Below are 20,577 nucleotides of genomic sequence, written 5' to 3' on the forward strand. Positions count from 1 at the left end.
CTAAATTTGAGACATATTTTGAATGGGGTCCTAAAGTTGGCATCAGGAGGAGTTATTTTAGTTATGGTAAGAATCTATATACACTTTCCCTTAATATGGGACAACTCGTTAATTGTGAATGTACTCGTCCAACAAACTTGCTTAATTCATAAGCTTGTTAATCCGGCAAATGACTAAGTTAAGCGATCTTATTCCTTCTCATATGCTAAGATTCCCTATTAAAAAAAAGAACATAAGAACTTTTTTTTAAGTAATAAAAAGGAGTCAAACAATTATTATAAAACTGGATTAGTGAAACAAGCGTGGAGTTTAGATAAGTTCTCTAGTTACCTCACATTCTTCGCGTGTATGAAATACTTGGTAACTCTAACAATTGACTAATTCTAGTCCTACAACAATTTTACGTGGTATATTGTGATTGACTATCTATTACGTTTGTATGAATCCATTATTTTTTTTTCATTATTCAAAATTTACCACATTAAAACAAAGTTGTATCACATCCATTTTAGTAATGTTAGGAAGATGCCTTTAAAAACTTGTGGATAGATGTTATCTAGTCTGACAAATTGAGAATGAGGGGATGCACTGACAATGTGGAAGTGGGATGACCTGATTTTATGAGCACTCTCTAGTTTTGTCTATTTCTCCACTGCTTCTGCTTCAATTCAGCTTGTGTACTTGTCACTTTCTGGGCGCCCTTCTTTTACCTTTTTGGAGCCTATATGGCATCAGACACTCAGCATATCCTACTTTTTGGGCCATTTGCATATGTCACTTTTATTTTCTAAGGACAACATATGTCATTTTAGATAAAAGTCCACACAATATCTCCAAATAAATTTATGAATGCAATAATTACCTTCTTATATATAAAAAAAAAATAATGAATACAATAATTACCTTTCATAAATAACAATATATAGAATTACCAACCAGCCTGTCTATTCATAAATAATCACATCAATAACAAAAAAAAAAAACCCAAATCATCACACATATTCAAATAAAAAATTTAAAATCATCAATCTTTTATGATTCAGTCACAAATTTTTTTTACAATAATAAGTGTCACTCTGAATCATAACGACTCACTTGAAAGTAATGGTTTACCAATCATCGCATTTAAATTAAAACCATCGATTCATAATTCTGTCACAAATTTTACATATAGCCCTAACATATGTGACTAAAAATAATGAACAAAAATACTTAATGTGAAAATAATATTTTACCAATCACACTTATACACGTATTATCAATCCTTAACAAAGTGTATGGTCATAAAAGAATTGTATTTCAAAAAACAGAACGTGTCACATTAGCCTTGTCCTAAACCATAAAAAAAAAAAAAAACCAATAGCCGCAAGAAAAAGAAAAAGAAAAAGAAAAATATATATATATATATATAGTTTTTATTTTCGAAATAATTTAATAGAGTAACTCTCTCTCTCTCTCTTTAGAGTATCTTTCATTTTTTTTTTCTTTCTCTCTCTGTCCATTAAAAACCCTAATTTGCACTTTGCTCACTTTCTCTCTCTTCTCAACCTCTGTTCTTCAAAATTTTGAAACCCTAAGACCTCTCCCTCTCTCTCTTTCTCTCTCATGGAGACGGCGCGGGAAGAGAAGCCCTACGCCGCCGTATCGTCGGAAGGAGGATTTGGCACCGGCGGCAAGTTCCGGAAGCGTCCGTTCCGACGAGCTACCCAAACGACGCCGTACGATCGCCCTCGAACCGCTATCAGAACCCCTAGCCTCGCCGCCGCCGTCGTGGCCACCAACAACAACAACGGTTGGCTCTCCCGCCTCGTCGATCCTGCTCAGCGCCTCATCGCCTCTAGCGCCCACCGATTGTTCTCCTCATTCTTCAGCAAACGCCTCGCTCCTCCTCCTACGCCGCCGCCGCCGCCGCCGCCGTCAAATTCAGGTTCGTGTTCTTGATATTTTGCATGCGAAAACCAATTATATCGTATTGCTTTGCGGAAATAGTATCTGTTTGTTTTTTCATTACGGAACGTTTATTTAGGGTTTGATATTTTGCAAGATTTAGGTGTGGAAGTAGCTTAATTTGTATTGGAGCTACTTCTAGGGCAAAATTCTGCAATTTACGTTTTGTTAGGGTTTTGTTCGTGAACCAAAAATTTGTGGATTTCGAACAAACTTGCATTCAGAAGTAATGGAATTGCTTAAATTTGGCTATCTGAATAGTGAACTTGTGGCAATATGTGTGGTATTGAGTTAGAAGAACTTGAAATTATGGAAGTTGGAAATGATTTAATTTTTCAATTGGTTCGTTGGAAGTCAATTTTTGTGATTCAATTATGCAATGTATTAGTGGAAATTTATGTTTACCTCCAAATACCCATTTACCTGTACTTGACTTGTTTAAATAATTTAATGATCCATGTTGTTGAATATGCACGTAGACGATTTTATGAATCATCACATAATGGGTTGGGGTAGATTCTATAGGAAAAACCTTGTTTATGTGAAATAAACCTCTCACTGTTTCCTATAATTTTTGTTATTAATTATTTTAATAGAATCTGTAATTTTGCATGCTGCATATTGCTAGAATTTTCTCTCTTACACAAGATGAACATATATTTGAATTTTTCATGGAGACTTTAAGCTTCTAAGGACTAGCTATTATCATTTTTCTTCTGTTTTTTGTAATAGCTTTTCATAAGCTTAATTTTGCGATTACCATATGAGTTGTTTTGCTTTACCTTTATTGTGATGAAATTTGAATTAGTTTTAATAATCACGAGCTCATATGATATAAATTTTAATATATGACCAGAAGCAAACCAGGAATTAAATGATAAGAACCCGGAAGCAAGGGATAAGTACCATGAAGCAGTTGACATTGTAAGTTGTAATGCTTTTTTATGTTACCTCTTGCATGTGTACAGGTTTCTGTTCTTGTGACCTGTCACTTAAATGGTATTCTTAATTTTCTTAGTTTTATTTCGACGTAAAATTATTTTATCAATTAATCTACATGGCTAAAGTGTTAGTTAGTCTAGTTGGCGAAGTCTCTAGGCACTACACCATAGGCCTAGGATCAAATTATGTCCTTATAGTTTTTTAAGGCATTATGTGGTAGAAGTGTTACCTCCCATCTTGTTGCGCATAGGTCCAGTGTGCATTCAAGTGTGAACTGTCCTCTTCATTGTGGAATGCCTTAGAAATTAGAATGGGGGGTCTGGCTGTGAAATTTTATTTGCAGAGCGAGGTTCATTTATGTTTCACTAAGACCAGAAGACTTAATCCTGTAACTGAATCACTGCTTTTACAAACAGTCTTGTATGCATCCGATGTAATGAACTTGTGAGGGGCTAAAATAGAGGGTAGATTTAGTGAACAAAGAAATTTTGGCATGAAGTAGCGTGCTTAAATGTTTTCAGAAAGAGGGCACAATTCTGAATTCTGTTATAGTCAACTTTCCTGCATGTAAAAAAGCTTGATCTGGAAGAAGAAACTTGAGCTACATAATAGGTAGAAATATAAGATTGTTTAGATGTTACTGTTTCCAAACTAAAGAGAAATATGTAAGATGCTAAGTGTCTACTGATAAATTGAATGGATACAGCTGAGTTTCTTTTTGACTAGTTCTGGCAGAGATCCAATGGTTAGCAGCAATGTTAGAAGTTCTGCTATTGAGGGCAAACGATCACTGTTTATTGTCTTAGCTGGTGTAGTAGGTAGTACTTGTCTCTTTGTTTAGTATACTTTTCTTTTCCAATAGAGATTTCATATTTAAAAAAATCATGGCACGTGTAAGGGTACCTCACTCACAAGCCTTCTGTTAATACATGTGTTAGGTGCTAGAATTTAAATGCTTTCTAAATTCTGATAGTGAAGCTCTTTCTTCTGTTTCCTTTATTTTTTTTAATACAAACAAGCAGCCAGTGGTAAAATTAATTTTTATTAGTCTCTTGGTGAATTATTTAATGGTTTACCTCAATGTTGACTGGTTTCTGTATTTCTGTTTCAAATTGATTCTGTGAGCTCTATTTGTAAATGGAACAATGTGTAGACACTACACATCTCATATCCTTTAGGTTGTTTGAACATGTTCTATGGAATTATTATATGTTGTATCTCATTGGCTGTATGTATCTAGCTGATGGATTGATTCATTAAGAATAAAATATTATCAGAATGATTCCATTGATATGGTGTGCTGCTTTTTTATTCATTTTTTTTTTGTGTTGTTGCAAATTTGCCTGCAAAGGATTCTCCTGGAGTGCAACAAGGAGCCATTGATCGAGTTGACAACTCAAGTAGTAGTTCGGACAAAGGTGGCTTCACGGAGCTTGAGCAAATTTTAAAGCAGAAGACCTTTACCAGGTAGTCTTTGTAACATTAAAATGTCACTCATCAACCTCTTACTGAAAATACTTCCTGTTTTGTAATTTATGGAACCTTGCACCATGAGTACTTTATATCTAATTATTTTTTGTATACTTTATGCATTCTATCTATGCATTTTCTAGCAAAAAAAATGAGAGATTAAAATTGTTGAATTTTTTTGGTGCCTTGTCCAAGTCTGATGCCATCTTTGATCTGAATTCTATTACCCATTTTTGTTATTTTTCCCTTTGTGAGAACTTTGAAGTTCCATAAGCATGGAATGTTATCAGGAGTTGTTTTGTCAATTTGGTTTGCACTTGTCTCCATATTTGTTTGTCCACATGCAGTAGCAGAAATGACTTCAGATTCTGCTGTTTCAATTAAACCAGTCTCTGTCATAATTAGATCTGTGGCAGTTAATGTTTCTTTGATGCCCATTTAAGTCTGATGCCATCTTTGATGCAGAATTATTACCCCCTTTTGTTATTTTTCCTTCTGTGAGAACTTTGAAATTCAGTAAGCATGGGATGTCATCAGAGGTTGTTTTTACTTTGCTAATTTGGATCACACTTGTCTTCATGTTTGTTTATCTGAATGCAGTAGCAGTAATGACTTCAGGTTCTACTGTTCCAACTGAACTAGTCTCTCTCTCTCTCTCTCTCTCTCTCTATATATATATATATATATATATCTGTGGCAGTTAATATTTGTTTGACATCATGGTGATGCTTTTGTTTTTCTTTCTGTTTTATTTTGAGTCATGACTTCCTTTGATGCTGAACATAATTCAACTACTCTGCAGATCTGAGATTGATCGTTTGACAACCTTGTTGCATGCAAGAACTCTTGATATCAATATTGGGGATGAAGAGAAAAAGTCTGAAGTGATTCCATCAGAGCCGGTAGGGTCTAATGTCGGAAGGGAGGAACTTTCAAAAGCACAAACTTTAGAAAATGGGATTGGGAGCCACCTCATTTCAACTCCTGTCATTAACTCAAGTGTAAGAAAAATAGCTTGTATTCTTTTTATGGTTTACATAATTTAAAATGCTTTTGGGTGGTTGTGCATGATGTTCTTATCATGTAATAAAATTAACGTATTGCATGCACTTATTTCACATGTAATGGTTAAAAAATGTCTTCAGGTCCTTGATGAGGATGTTGCTTCACCTGCAGAGCTTGCAAAAGCTTACATGGGTTCTAAGCCTTCAAAAGTATCCCCATCAATGCTAGGTATTCGTAGTCAAGCTTTGAGGGAAGATTCAACCGTGATAAGCAGTGGGCCTTTTCTGCAAAAGTCACCCATTATGCCACTTGTTTTGCGGTCCTCTGGTCATGCTGGGTATCCTGAAAACGGTTTTATGACACCTAGATCTCGAGGAAAATCTGCAATATATAGCATGGCTCGGACGCCATATTCCAGAGTTAACCCAACCTCTACCATCAAGGTATTCCTACTATTGAAAATAGCGTCCGTTAGAATATCATTGTTTTTTCTAGAGTTAAGTTCTTATATAATTTTTTCTCAGAAAAAGAAAAAGAAAGAAAAAAAAGGAAGTTCTTATGTCATTTGATCATTTTCTAGGGTGTTGGGCCCATTGTTGCTTATGATGGGCCATCATCATCATCTCAGGCTGCATGGGAGCAGAATAAAGTTTCTGGATCTAAACAAGGGGTATAAATTCTGCAGACCATCAGATGCTATCCTCTATGTTTTCATTCACCACCCTGATTAAATCATTGATTATGTTTCTTTCCTTTGCAGGCTTTAAAACGAAGAAGTTCAGTCTTAGATAATGATATAGGATCTGTTGGTCCTATACGTAGAATTCGTCAAAAGCCTAGTCTTCTCTCTTCGAGAGGCTTGAGTGTCCCAGTTTCTGGTAGTCCCCTTCCTATCGCTGGAACTGGAGCCAGTCCTGGTTCTTCTCAACGCCCTTCCTTTTTGACACAAAAGCCACCTTTACTGGGTGAATCTAAGGATCATTTGATGAAGAAGTCAGCAGAGAATGGAGATAACAGCATGCCGGGTACAAGTTTTCCCGTTGTTTCCTCCAAGTCTAGTGAGATGGCTTCTAAAATATTGCAGCAACTTGAAAAGCTGGTTTCACCAAAAGAGAAATCATCTGAGTTCAAGCTAGCATCTATGAGGGATAGCTCACCCTCTAAATTGTCACCATCTATGTTACGTGGAAAGGCTCTTAGAAGCCTGGAGACTGTAGAATCACCAAAACTTCTGGAGAATTTATCGGAGAATAACAAGTTGGATAGTTCGCTTGATACCTTGTTACCTGATGCTGTGGAAATTACTCAGCAGAAGCAAAACAAAGTGGAAGAAAATGGCCCATTGAAGCTTGTTTCTTCTAGTGACATATCAGTTTCTGTAGTGAATGGTGTAGATTCTAAAGCTCCAAACAATGACACCTTACCAAGCATTAAATTTGCAGATTCTGCGGTGATTAATTCATTCAACTATCCTCCACAAAAGAGGCGAACTTTCCGTATGACTGCACAGGAGGTATGTGTTTATTTTCTCATGTCTATTTTAGTCTGTGTCAGAAGCGTTTGATAAATGCCTTGGTCAACTTGCTTCTTCTTCCATCCTATTTGATATTAATTGCTGCTTATTTTTATTTATGGTCATGATTATGTAACACATAAAATTATAAAATTTTATAGGTTAGCTTACACTCTCCAAAGAGGTGTTTGATATTCCACTTAAAAAATCATCAAATAAATTTTATTCTATGGATCTCTTCTTTAGGATTTTTTGGAGCTGGATGATGACTATTCTAACGGGGCAGCTCCCACTTCATTGGTTGAAGAGAGAGAAAAGGATGATGTTGTTGTGGCGGAGAGGAAGACCAATTTTGCCGAAGTGGTAACACAGGAGAAGCCTCCATCTCTATCAGGATTTAAGCCCCCTGAAAGTTCTGCATTGAACCAAAAAACTGATGTAACTTCTGATGGGCCTGTGGTTGCTGAAAAGAGCATTGGCTTTGCCTTTCCAAAGGCCAACTCTACCAACGATGCTGTCCCTCCTGCAATGATATCGATACAGTCATCCGTAAAATATGATAAATCTGCATCACCAAAGCAATCAAATGTTGCACCTCCCGTATATAGCTTTGGAGATAAACTTGCTTCAAACAAGGAGCCAAATACTGCTTCTGCAGTTGCTAGCTTTGTTACTGCTTCAAGTGCTGATAAAAAGATGCCACAGTTTACATTGGCCTCCTCATCTTTAGGTAGTGAATCGGCCGGACATAAATTTGGTGTTAGTTCGGACCCCAAACCAGAGAGCTCTAGCAGGTTAGTGTATATTTATTGTTACTAAATATATAGGAACTTACTGAAGGAGTGGTTATTTTGTTTGAAATATATTTGAATGATTTTGTATGTTTGTTGTTTTGGATAAAAAGGGGGTTCTATTAGAGGAACATATTGGAACAGTAGTGGAGGGATACTCTTAATTCAAGGATGGAAAATGATACACAAATGTAAATTATAGTTCTTCCACCGTCTGAGGGGAACAAGTTGAAATTTTAGTTAATATGTATATGCAAGGACTTTTGAGATCTAGGTCTAGCTTTGACCCATTTTGGCACATAACATCTGTAGCCTGGATATAATAAGTAATGTTGAACGTATCACATGTTTGCCTCCCCAGGGATAGTTAAGAATTCTGCCATAACTTTGAATTGCAGGGAAATTAAGGTGATAATTTCCCTATGGTTCTTGAACGTTTGAGCAAGTGAGATATGGCTCTGAATCTGGAAATAGAACCTGTCAAATCCATGTTCAATTCTTGAGTTCAGTAGTAAGTCTGTATTTGCACAAAAAAAGAAACAAAAAGATGCCGCAGTTATAGAACAGGACACAGGCTATAGAATGGAATGGCCGTGGAATTTAAATTTTTTTCCTTTGTTGTTTGTACATATATTTTTTTGGCTACTTCATCCTTTTAATGAAGTTGTCTTTCCTCAATAAATTTTTTTTTCTTACCTATCAAAAAAAGAGACAATTGTATGTTTGATAATTAAAAAATGGGAGTGGTCTGTCAATGCGCTCAACTCAAGTTATGTGTTTTAGAACCTGAGTGCATGTCTAACTTACCAATTCAGGGGAAAAAAGTTGTAATATTAATTGTTTAGATTATATGGAGATGGAGTTGTAGCAGACACCTGTTTGTATGTGGAGCAATAATTTTTTAGAGAAGTTGAGTTGTAATGACCTTTGGAATTGAAGGGATATAAAATGCGTTACATGGTCTTTTTGTTTTTCTTCTGTGATAATTAATATGTATTGATAGTCATGATCACGTCATCAGTGCTATGACTTACTTTTGAATTTGTGAAGACTGCATTTCTATGATGGAATTATACTATTTTTTGGAACTTATGGCATACAAGACACATTATTTACTTTTTGTTCCTCTGTCCACTGATAATTGATGTACTTAAATTTTTCTGATATACTTCAACAGTTCTGCAACATGCTTTTGTATTGTGAGGTCTTTTTATGTGCATTCATCAATTTCACTTGGGTAAAATGCACTACTACCCTTCATGTATAGACAGAAGAGGTCTATTTGCTACAATACCAAAGTCTATGTACTAATTTGGTAAAAAAATAGAGTGGGGTGTTATTGCAACAGCATCAAAGTTTAGGCAGTCTAAGGGCGTTTTATTTATTTCACTTTTAAGTTAAAGCCTAATGTTCAAAATGTAATGTTTGGTTTCTTAGATTTAGACCTAGTCATCTTTCGTTGAGTAATTGATCTTTGTGAATTTCTTTCTTAAATTTGTATTCTTTTTATCTGCAGCTTTTCAACTTTTGTGGCTGGAGCAACTGAGTCTATGCCTAAAGTACCTGAATTGGAAAAAGCTGATAATAAGAACAATTCAAATGCTGGATTCACTTTTAGGACACCAGAAACTGCATTTTCATCTGCTGCATCAACATCAACACCTACTGCAAGTATTGGTGTCAACGCCACTGCCAATAATTCTATTTTCAATAATGGGTCTCTTTCTTCAACCCCATCTTTCCCTTCAACCATTCCACCTCTTCTTTTTAATAATGTTCCCATCCAAAATTCATCAAATAGCTCTACCTTTACCCTTACTTCCACTGGTAGCAGCGGCAGCAGCACTACAACCACCAGTGCCTTTGCCGCATCCATTACCAGCAGCACCAGTCTCTCTACCTCAGCTGCATCAGCACCTATTTTTAAATTTGGATCTCCAGTTGTGGAAGCACCAGTAACGGCTACTTCTGGAATAGAATCAGAAGCTGCCAAGACAAGGCCTGAGTCAAGCTTTGGCAATCTCAGCGGCAATCTTTTTGTTGGTGCATCTGCCACAAATGCAAGAACAGGAAGTAGCATTTTTGGATTTAGTGCTGCAGCCACGTCTTCTGCTGCTAATAGTCAGTCTCAGGGTTCTACCCTTTTCAGTGCTGGTAGTGGATCTGCGCTTGGTGCACAGGCATCCCCTTCTGGGACTGGGGTTGCAGCTTTTACCAACAGCATTCCCATTCAATTCAGTTCATCTGCACCATCCCCATCGTTTGGATTGGCTGGAAATACAGCTCTTTCTTCTGGGAGTTCATCATTTGCTGTGTCAACTCCTGCTGATAAGCCTTTTAATTCAGGAGCTGCTTTTGGACTTGCCACTTCTTCAGCAGATGCCAACTCTAATAATGCCATAGGTAGTACTACATCAAGCTTGTTTGGTTCTTGGCAGCCCTCAAAGTCTTTAATATTTGGTTCAAGTTCAACATTCAACTCTTCATCTTCATCAATTGGGTCGTCCGTTGCAGCATCTACTGCTTCTGTTGCTGCTACAACATCACCCTCAACTGGGTTTTCCTTCCCATTATCATCTACATCATCTTCTGTTGCTGTTTCTACAACATCCTCAACTGGATTTCCCTTTGCGGCATCTGGTGCATCTCCCTCAACTAGGTTTCCATTTGTGGCATCTACAGGTTCTGCTGCTGCTCCTAGCAGCGCACCTGTTGCATTTGGATCATCCATTGTTGCATCATCTGGTCCCACTTTCTCATTTACTTCGGCCATGGCTACTCCCACATCACAGCCTGTGTTTGGTAACCCTAACCCCTTCACAATTAATCCATCTTCCTTGAGCAATAATGATCAAATGAATATGGAAGACAGCATGGCAGAGGATACCATTCAAGCTTCCATGCCCACCATTCCAGTATTTGGCCAAGCTACTGTCACACCTCCTCAGTCTGGCTTTGTGTTTGGGTCAACTCCATCAGCAGGAAATCTCTTTCAGTTTGGAGCCCCACAGAATTCAGCCACCCCACAGAACCAATCTCCATTTCTGGCTTCAAATAGTTTAGGAGGGAGCTTCTCAGTGGGTGCTGGTGGCGGTGATAAGGCTAATCGAAAAATTGTCAAAGTTAGTCGCAACAAGACGCGGAGAAAGTAAATATACCAATCATTATATCAACCATTACGGACAAATTGGGATCGTTGTCAGAGGCGACAGTTGCAATTGATGGATAAATAATTATAATGGTTAGATATCAATAGCGGGAGATTGCTGTATCTGTTGGTCACCTGGAATTGATTGGTGCTGACAAAGGTGAATGAAGCCTGTTAGGGCTCAAAATCTGATGATTCTCATTCTCCTTTACATTTTTTTCGTGTCTTCCATGGTTGCAGTGCGGTCATAAGTTTTGACAATTTTGTATCAGTCTGTAGCAAATCTAAAGAACATTTGTGCTGTACTAGTAGTAGTCGTTCATAGAATTTGAGGTTGGGCAACTGTGCCAGTGATGGTGTTATGTGTACTGTTATTTTGTAACATAAAAAGAAAAGGGCATGAATCTGTTTAAGGAAAGAAAGTTGCTCTCGATTAAGAAAGTTAAGAATTTTCTGCGCTTATTTAGATTTGAAAAATGTATCCCGGCTCGAAATGTGAAGCCTTTGTGTTAATAATCTCTGCTGGAAGCCTGCAAGGATTGGTGTTAATAGGCAGAAAATAATTTTGGTTACTATGTATATGTCTTTAAGTATAATGGGAGTTATAACAGCTTGTACTTTAAAAGGGAACTGCACAAACGGAATGATCGTTCTAAAATGCTCTTGGTGGCAGGGAAAGGTGGATTAAATTTGAAAAAAGATGTGCTCAATTCAACTATAGAGAGAATGTTTGGGTTTTTTATTTTTGGTTGAAGGATGTAAGGAAAAAAAAAATTATATGCGATACATTAAATCATGTTTATGGGGATGAAAATTTTGATATCAATATTCAAGCACTCAGTGCTACCTTTACGAGAATAAGTGATGTGATGGAGGTTGCTTTTGGGATTGGCTTAAATTTTTTTTTTTTTTTTTACTATTTAGTTTATTTTTGTTATTATTTATAAGTTTTATTGTATTTTTTGGTGCAATTCATAGATTTCACTATATTATTTTAATTACCTTTTAATTTTATCTACAATATTTTCAGTAAAAATAATATTAGTTTCCAAACGGACTCTGAAACTAGACTTAATAATAGTAATAACATTTCTATTCAAGGGTGAAGAATATTATGGAAACACATATTCTCACACGCAACTTTACAATCAACCAATAATGGTGGGTTTATTTAAACAAAAGTGTAGTGTTCACTACTTGCATACACAAACATATTATCAACATATGATATTGGGTGTGTTCTCTACAATAATTGATTCAAGTATAGAATTAAGACCAAATAGTTCTTATATTTTCAAATGAAATTAAAATTGAAATATTAATTAAATAATTTTTTTATAACATCTATTTTTTTAATATTTATAATATATATATATATATATATATGATTTTTTAATAAATATTAGATTGTATTTATAATTACATTCTTTTTTTATAATAAGCATATTTAAATATAGCAATATATAGATAGTATGTAGCATTTCGTTTTTAAAATCAAATAATAAAATTCTTCAAGTGCCATTGTCAATAGTTAAAAAGAAATGAAGCACACCATCGTCATTAAGATCTATAAAATTGCTCAGAAAAAAAAAAAGAGTAAAAAATATGAAATTGCAAAAATACTTAACAAGTAGGTTAATCGGGCCTCTCCCTCCAAAAAAAGAAAAAAAGAAAAAAAAAAGGTTAATCAGGCCGAAATATAAATATAAGTTGGAATGGCCAAGATGAGTTATAATGGTAGGATGGACCAAAAACAAGCTAGAATTTAGAGCCAGATGGAGAGCGGTAATAATATATTTTATCGGTTTGCTGATTTGTACAACATATTTAGGCCACTCTGATTGAAAGTTAACATACCTATTGATAATGATGACTTAGAGTAGAGCACATGTAAGCCAAACTTCTCATCTAGTTCTTATGTATTAGGAGCATACCTATTTCTGGGAATGGCAATGGGGTGAGGTGGGTCCGAAGGATGAGGTTTTTGCTCCTGCTCCGCATTGTTTTGTTTTATCTCATTTCCGTCTCACCCCGCATGACAAAGAAATTTTTTTTGCCCCATCCCCACCTCTTAGGGCCCCACAAAGTCCTGCTCCCCTTTGTAAAACTTTACTCCTTGTTAATTTGCCTGCAACTAGTAAATTTTTTTTTAATAAAACCTATTTCGTTAATAAAAATATATTTAAAATTACAAATAAATTTATCCCATCAAATTAAAGTGATTTTTAGCAAAAATTGAATAAATATTATTAAAGTGTTTAACAAGACAATATCACAACAAAAACAAAAATCTCATAATATAAAATCAATGATTCAATAGTATATACATTTGTTTATAATAAAGACAAGAAAATGTTAAAATTAGTACCTTATTTCCAACCTTGTTAAGAAAAAAAGAAGCAGAAAGCTTTATTGGGTAGAATAAAATAAGCTGAAGACATGTTTGTTTAAATAGTAGGATTTTAAGGTATGAAAAATTTACAATTTAACTCTTATCAATGCAGAGCGAGGTAGGGATGGAACAGGACGGGGAGGGTTGGGTCTAAAAAGTCTAAACCTATCCTTGCCCCACCCTATGGGGTGGGGCTAAAATCTTGCCCCATTTTCGCCCCACCACCTTTGTGGGGCAAGGAAAACCCGCATGGGGCCAAATTGTCATCCCCACCTATTTCTATTGCTTTTCGTAAGTCTGGATATAGGAAATTATTTATTTATTTCCTAAAAACTAACCTACTTATTTATTGAAATTTGAAATTTGGTTGCAATTATAGTGAAAAAAAAGCTAAGGTTTTAGAAAACTATACCTAAACAAATAAAATATAAATAACTTTATAATTCAACTGATATCTCATAGTTTTTTTAATAACTTAAAAGGTGCTAAACATTGGAGAATTACTCTTTCTAAATTACATCTATGGAAACAATGGATCGTCTACGCAGCCTAAAAACAGTAGGAACATCTTTTAAAAGTGAGTCCCTTTTCAAGTATTTAAAATGATTGAAGCATGCATGATTAGAGCAAATGTGATGAGCAAGTTAGTAACAATACTAGCCATTTGATCCAATCTACAATTTCAAAGCTCTATGAAGCTTTGCCATTACAAATTTCTGTCCCACCCTTTTAATTAGACCAAGTGAAATGCAATTTGATGTTTTTATTCGAACCATTTTGGGACGTAACTGACTGAAAATTCCTCCATGCCATAGTAAGTTGTTCTCAAGAGAATTTCTCTTTCTGGCAAAAAGAGTAGTGTTTTTTTAATAAAAAAAATTTATTTAATTTTTCCTTATTTAATGGTATGACTAAATCATCTAAACACATGACAGTATTTTATTATGTGGATTTATTTATTTATTTTAATAATGATATGTTTAAGCCATTCAACAAATGGCAGTATTTTATTAGGTGGGAGATAATTGGACACTACAATAGTCCTTTCGTTGTATTAAATAATTAATTGGTGCTTGAAGGTGAAAGCACTTAAAAAGGACTGTTAAAGTAAGTTGTGAGGCCTATTCCCTAGCATTGTTCAGTTATTTACAGGATAAAGAGAGAAGAAAAACATTTATTAGCTCTTGGTATCTGCTATACATCTTATGTAGTCACATGCCGTTGCAATTAAGGCCTTAAAGTAAATCACAACATGGTACAAGCTTCAATCCTTAGGAATGAGTAAGATCATCTTAAGATGTGTTAGAATCTGACAGTGAAAATGATCAGAAACTGTTGATAAGGTTGCACCTAGTGCACAAAGATCCCACTTTTTGTCAGAGAGGTTAATTTTCAGACTTGAACCTGTGATTTTAATGAAAGCACTTATTACCAGTTTTGATGAAAGACACTTACCATCACACTAAGACCTGACCTCATATTATTGCAAAGGTATTTCAGGCAATTTGAATTTTGAATCAACAATCCAGCACCACCACAACAGGCAGAGAGAATACACCCAAAGAAAGATGGTATGTAAGTGTACAACTGTAGGCATCAGTACTTACAGCCAGTTCTTGAAGCATATATATATATTGGTGGTTTCTAAGTCATTGCCAGAAAATAAAAGAAATAGTATACTGATCTAAGTTCATAAAGGGCCTAATGCTACGTCATTAGTAATGGCGGGCAGCATTGTTGTAAACACGGCCCCTAGGGTATGGAACCCTCTCAGTACCATGAGTTCTCCCACTCCCCAGCATGTGCTGGCGTTCTCTATAGGACTCAAATTGACTAGCAGCATAAGCTTGATGTGCTTCAGCAGCAGCTGCAACTGGAGTCCCATGAGTATCGCGCATACCTGTATTTGGATAGTGATTTAATCCAGCTTGCTGAGACTGATTCGACCGTGCCTGTGATTCCTTGTGGAGGAATTCTTCTGGAGTTTCATGAGTATCCCGAATACCAGTATTCGGATAGTGATTCATTCCAGCTTGCTGATACTGATTTAACCGTGCCTGTGATTCCTTGCGGAGGAATTCTTCTCTTCGAGCAGCTTGTTGAGAGTGAAGTGCTAATATTTTTTCCTGATACTTGGTATTTAACTCAATTATTTTCTGAAGCAGCAAAACAAATTAAAGCGTCAATATTTGCACCAGAGAAAATGTTTTCAAGGTACGGCACAAATAAAAGGATTATATTGTAATTGAAGCAACATAATGTGCACGAGTAGCACTAATATGTGAATGCTGCTCATCATGTCTGCTCTTGAAAGGAGTAACAGTGCTGCTTAAAAACTGAGTAAATCGGGGCAATGAACACATTTGGATGGTGGGCAGTTAAAAGATGTATTCATACAATATCAAGTTCTGCGAATGCAAGAAAAAAATGAAAATTTGATTTATTTTATTTTTTTCCTGTGAACAACCACCACTAACCCTTAGCCCCAAATATTTTGGGATCAGCTAGGGATTTTCGATAGATCAGTTGGGATTGGACAAATTTATTCCTTTCTGTCATTCTATTCTATCCGAAGTCATAATTTTAGTTACTTCCTCAATTGACAGTTTTCTTTTTTCTTTTTTCTTTTTTTCGTTTCGTTTCATTTTGTTTTGTTTTTTGTTTTTGTTTTTCGACTCACTCTTTCTTACTAGTGCATAAATCGCTCTTCTGTGAACATTTTTTCCCCCAAAAAATAAAGCAATAGCTATTTCCAAAACGTAGTCCATACCAAGTATTCTAATAATTCTATGCTTAAAAACAAGTCTCACACACACACACACATTAACTTCAGGTTATAAAAACAGTATCAACATTAAGCTTTTTGAAACTCAGGTCCTATACACCCCACAAAGACATACAAAGCCCCAAATTGAGAGAAGTTTATAATATTTGTCTAATAAGTATATTACTGATCATCTCATGCAAATTTCACTTTTATCAAGAGTATGAATCAGCAATGTTATATTATTTCCCCACTCTTGCAGATATAGATGCAGCATATATATCATAATATACTGACCTCCCTGTGCCTTTCATTTTCCACAGCTTCAGCATCATTCTGTTCCTTTGCTAAATTAATGATTTCATCAAGGAATTTTTGTTCAAGACCTTCAAAAGTCAGCGATGATGGTTTGTCCTCATAGCCAATTTCCATGTCTTGTTCATGAGGCAGGCTTCTAGGTTCTTCGTTTGATTGGTTATCTGAACCTCGTTTCTGGTCTGGCATCTGATCCTGGTAGTAAGATCTTGTTCCACTGTCCGCTCTGCCTGCACGTATATATAAATTTATAAATGGAGTTCCCATTTGGAGCAATAGGAACTGTTTTCGATGAACAATTTTCTATATTTGAAAACAGGGAAAAAAAGGGCTATATGTTTGGTTAGGTGTTTTGGACGTTATTTGTTTCCCCTTTTTGAGAACTATAACTCAAAATGGTTTTTCTGAATCACGAAACATCTTATTACGCAAATTTACTTTCTGTTCACTGAAGCAATTTCTAAATACTAAATCTGAAAACACAACCAAGAAGGGCCTTAATCTTCAATTTACTATATTGTTATTATGAAACTAAAAGGAAAAAAGAAAAGTTGTTTTTTTTTAAACATGTTTCTGGTTTCCCACTCTTCCCTTCATGAATCCAATGTGATCAATGGTTTAAAGAATGGTCGTCAAGGCCAAACTTTGCACATAGTGACCAAATACTTTGAATAAACTGTTCATAAGAGGAAGAAATAAGGTTGTACTGCTACCATGCATGTCTACACTGGTAGCAAATGTACATAAACTCTGCTTAGTGAATGCATCTTAATAACACAATTAACACTTCATTAGTTACTCTTGTATGCATTTCAGGCTCAATAAATAACATTAATTCACCAGTGCCATAGTGTTGTCCATGTTGGAATAAGCCCTATGCTCAAACAGAAATCCTTCTAATCCATTTTTCAGCAAATAAGAATGTATAACACTTTGCAATGATAATTTTGAATACCGGAACCCACTAAATTTTTATCAAATTGTAATATTTTATGAGCCAGTCAACCAGGAATAGGGTTTATTACATCCATCTTTTAGCACACAGAAGTATTATATTTTTTATTTTTTAGATGCATCCTAAAAGATAGGGGTGCAACACAGAAGAATGTGCTTGAAGTGTCTTGACTCAATAGGAAGTGTCTTGAAGAAGCTTTGACTTTGGCAGTTGAGGTGGCTACTTCTCATTGGATTTCATGCTGCCCACATTGGCAACCATGTTCATCATCTTCATCCTTACTATTGCACTATGAAGTATGAACACACATGTGCATATGTTTGCCGGTAGGTTTCAGACTTTCAGTCAGTGTTAGTGAGGAAAATTCCAATACCAACATTTTTTTTTAGGATTCAAAACAGGCACTGACCAGTGCCCAAAAAAACTGCCAATCAGTTCAGATGGCTGGTTTTTCAATAGTCCTCTTCTTATTCATTTTTTAAAAACATTTTTCCAATAAATTGCTGCCACACCAAAACCCTGCTTTGATGTTAATTATGGCAAGGTATTTTGTCACTCTATGAAAGAAATATAATTGTGAGGGATCTATTAGTTCTATGATCCAGCTCTTCTTTCAAAGTTACATACTAGGATGTATTATTCTCAGCATTAAACTCATCTGGAATTTTTTGTGCAGGGAAAAGCATCGACATTTAAAATACCAACATGAGAAAAAATATCTCAATACCATGATTTCATTCCCAGAGTTAGCCCTGCTCTAGTGTCATGTTGACATTATATTGTTGGCAAACACACATACACCTTGAATTGTCATTTTGAGAATGCCTAAGCCTAGCCAATTCAACATCTCAAGATAAGCCAAATATAATCAAGTGTCTTCATAATAGCTACCCCTCTGGTATGCATGTTCTTGATCGTATCAATATGCTTTGCATTGGAAACCCCCTTTTCCCAAAGCCTGACATATTATCTACATGGAAATCCTTAAGTTTTTTCTGACTCCTATACACAGTAATAGTAGTGCTCACAAATATGTTATGTATCTAATATGCCCTGAACACAAATATAGCCCAAATATAGATATAGCAAAGATGAAAAAGGAAAAAAAAGAAAAAAGTAAGCCTGTGTGGATCTATATAAAGGACATCAGCAAAGTGTCAATGTTCCATAATAAAAATGTTATTCTAATGGTTTCGAGGGATATGAAAAGTTTAAGAACAGTACTTGCCTTCAATGAATGAATGAGATGATGTTTGATTCACAATATTTGGTGCATCTCTATCCCGCTGCCATTGCCCCTCTACTTTTGAAGACTTATATCGATACTCTTCCTCAGTAGAGAGAGGGTTTAGATTTCCTGGAAAATTATTCAATGCAGCATTTGGCTGCATTGTTTGTGCAGCCATGTGCGGCATATGAGAAGCAACATATGGATTGACATGGGAATCGGCATAAGATGCTTGCCTTTTCATTCTCCTGTTAGGGCAACCAAAAAACACAACGGACTTGAATAACAATGATGCAATGGGAGAAAAATCACAAGTCATGGCAGAAGTTTTAGTTTCTATACAATACATACAAAAAGACATACACTATTCACTATGCACAATGAAGGAGGCAGCGATAAGACAGATAAAGCTACTTACTTTCTCATTGCTTCCCCATCAAAGTTTGAATCTTTTTATCCTTTTATTGTTTATATATACGCACACATATTACAAAACCCTAAATTTACTGATTCGTAGGACCTTTTTTTTTTTTGATAGCTGGGGTAGGGGGGGATTTGAACCCGGATGTCTCCGTTGGAAACAGCAGGAGTTGCTAGTTGAGCTACAAGGACTCTTGGCCAATCAGTAAGACTCAAAAGTCTGCAATGCTGAGGACTTCCCCATGTACGAGGCAGCTACATGCCACTCAAACACAAGGTAAATACTAATAATGATAAACACGCTTGAATTCAATTTTTTTTGACATAATTATGAGGAACCCATTTCATCATATTAGTTCAGCTGCTGATAAATACAACCACCGTATTCAGTTAATCATTTGGAGGCATGGATTACTTAAATTTAGAAAAAAAAAAAAAAAAAGTTATCAACAACATTTTGTATTTGATTATTTTCTTTCATGGCAGAAAAACACTCAAACAATCAAATACCCTTAAGAATTAAAAGAATATTAGTAAGGTAAGGGGCTCGAAAACACAACACAGAATTCTCAAGGTAACTTAAAAAAAAAAAAAAAAAACAGTTCTTGTCGGCTTAGTTTTTGTTTGTCTAACCTTAAAAAAAAATCGTATAGACAAGGAATGAAGTGCAGCAGAGGCCAATTTGGACAGTGAGGTCTGAGGGCTTGGTGTGTTTCAATTCGTGGTTTAAGGATCGAACTTTGAACTTTGAACTTTGAACTTTAAACTTCTACTTTGACTTCAACCTCCTCACTCTCTGAGTTAACACACGCACACATACACACTACCCTATTGGTTTAATTTCTTCTTTTTCTCTCGTCAAAAAAAAAAAAATCTTCTTTTTCTTTTACCCCTTTCGGATTTATCATTTATAAAATTTACTACCCTATAGGTTTAATTTCTTCTTTTCTCCCATAAAAAAAAAAATCTTCTTTTTCTTTTACCTCTTTCAGATTTATCACCTATAAAATTTAATTTGTTATTTCTAAAATTATACACATCCTTAAAATATGGGGTTAATATATATATATATATATATATATATATAACTTTTATTTTTTATTTTTTAAATTATACTATGACGTAAATTTATTACATCTTAAACTATAAGGCTTTTTTTATTATTATTATTATTTTTAGAGAGTTTCAACTTATGACATTTGTTTACCAATAGGTTTTTGGCGTAAGCAGAGATTAAATCCAAAATTTCTAATTCAACTATAAAAAACTTTACTAGTTGAGCTAATTAAACTATAAGGTTTAAAATATAGCAATTTTTTACTTTTTTATGATGTCATTTAAAAATATTTTATGTTGTTGAAAGCTTTTTTGGTTTAATCTCACAATGTTTTAATTAAGTTGTGTTAAAATCTCAATTTACTAACGTTGAAGTGATACCTTGAATTGAAATTATTTGTGATGTCTCGTTTGTGTGGTTTGAACTCCATTTTTCATTGCCTTAGTATTCACGAAAATAAAAATAAAAGAATTTTCACCTTTTATTTAAAAATGTTTCCATCATGATGTATTCAAATCCTAATTTCTCGATTCTCAAAAAAAAAAAAAAAACTCTAAAAATTTCCATTTGAGGTTGACATATGATTAGACATTTGCATTAGTCGAGTTGCAATGGGTTTTGCGTATTTTG

At 35.0% G+C, this 20,577-nt stretch overlaps 2 protein-coding genes across 3 annotated transcripts; one reads left to right on the plus strand and one right to left on the minus strand.

The window, feature by feature from the left end:
- The first annotated feature begins 1,479 nt into the window (after positions 1–1,479).
- LOC142615352 (nuclear pore complex protein NUP1) lies at positions 1,480–11,238 on the plus strand. Its single transcript, XM_075788102.1, has 9 exons — positions 1,480–1,927; positions 2,804–2,871; positions 4,241–4,356; positions 5,162–5,360; positions 5,505–5,807; positions 5,945–6,034; positions 6,125–6,877; positions 7,124–7,671; positions 9,185–11,238. Exons 1-9 carry the CDS (start codon positions 1,606–1,608, stop codon positions 10,818–10,820), a joined length of 4,035 nt encoding a protein of 1,344 aa, XP_075644217.1. The 5' UTR covers positions 1,480–1,605; the 3' UTR covers positions 10,821–11,238.
- Positions 11,239–14,662: 3,424 nt separating this feature from the next.
- Positions 14,663–19,728, minus strand: LOC142614938 (uncharacterized). Of its 2 annotated transcripts, none has more exons than XM_075787586.1 (4): positions 19,524–19,728; positions 18,467–18,718; positions 16,270–16,513; positions 14,663–15,364 (listed from the first exon to the last, which is right to left on the minus strand). In XM_075787586.1, the coding sequence occupies exons 2-4, from the start codon at positions 18,712–18,714 to the stop codon at positions 14,924–14,926; spliced, it is 933 nt and encodes a 310-aa protein (XP_075643701.1). In that variant the 5' UTR covers positions 18,715–18,718; positions 19,524–19,728; the 3' UTR covers positions 14,663–14,923. The 2 variants fall into 2 exon arrangements, with proteins under 2 accessions (XP_075643701.1, XP_075643700.1); XM_075787585.1 differs by lacking the exon at positions 19,524–19,728 and adding an exon at positions 18,889–19,313.
- Between the last annotated feature and the right edge of the window lie 849 nt (positions 19,729–20,577).

This window comes from Castanea sativa, chromosome 11 (assembly GCF_040712315.1).
Source record: "Castanea sativa cultivar Marrone di Chiusa Pesio chromosome 11, ASM4071231v1".
Lineage (NCBI taxonomy): Eukaryota > Viridiplantae > Streptophyta > Magnoliopsida > Fagales > Fagaceae > Castanea > Castanea sativa.

What these genes read in the sequence shown, in the direction of transcription:
- LOC142614938 (XM_075787585.1), bottom strand. An exon ending in CATTCATTCATTGAAGGCAA is followed by an intron (nt 16,514 to 18,466) that starts GTACTGTTCTTA and finishes ACGTGCAGGCAG; the next exon opens with AGCGGACAGTGGAACAAGAT. An exon ending in AAAATGAAAGGCACAGGGAG is followed by an intron (nt 15,365 to 16,269) that starts GTCAGTATATTA and finishes TTGCTGCTTCAG; the next exon opens with AAAATAATTGAGTTAAATAC.
- LOC142615352 (XM_075788102.1), top strand. Translation starts at nt 1,606, where the DNA reads ATGGAGACGGCGCGGGAAGAGAAGCCCTACGCCGCCGTATCGTCGGAA. An exon ending in ACCCAACCTCTACCATCAAG is followed by an intron (nt 5,808 to 5,944) that starts GTATTCCTACTA and finishes ATCATTTTCTAG; the next exon opens with GGTGTTGGGCCCATTGTTGC. An exon ending in TTTCTGGATCTAAACAAGGG is followed by an intron (nt 6,035 to 6,124) that starts GTATAAATTCTG and finishes TTTCCTTTGCAG; the next exon opens with GCTTTAAAACGAAGAAGTTC.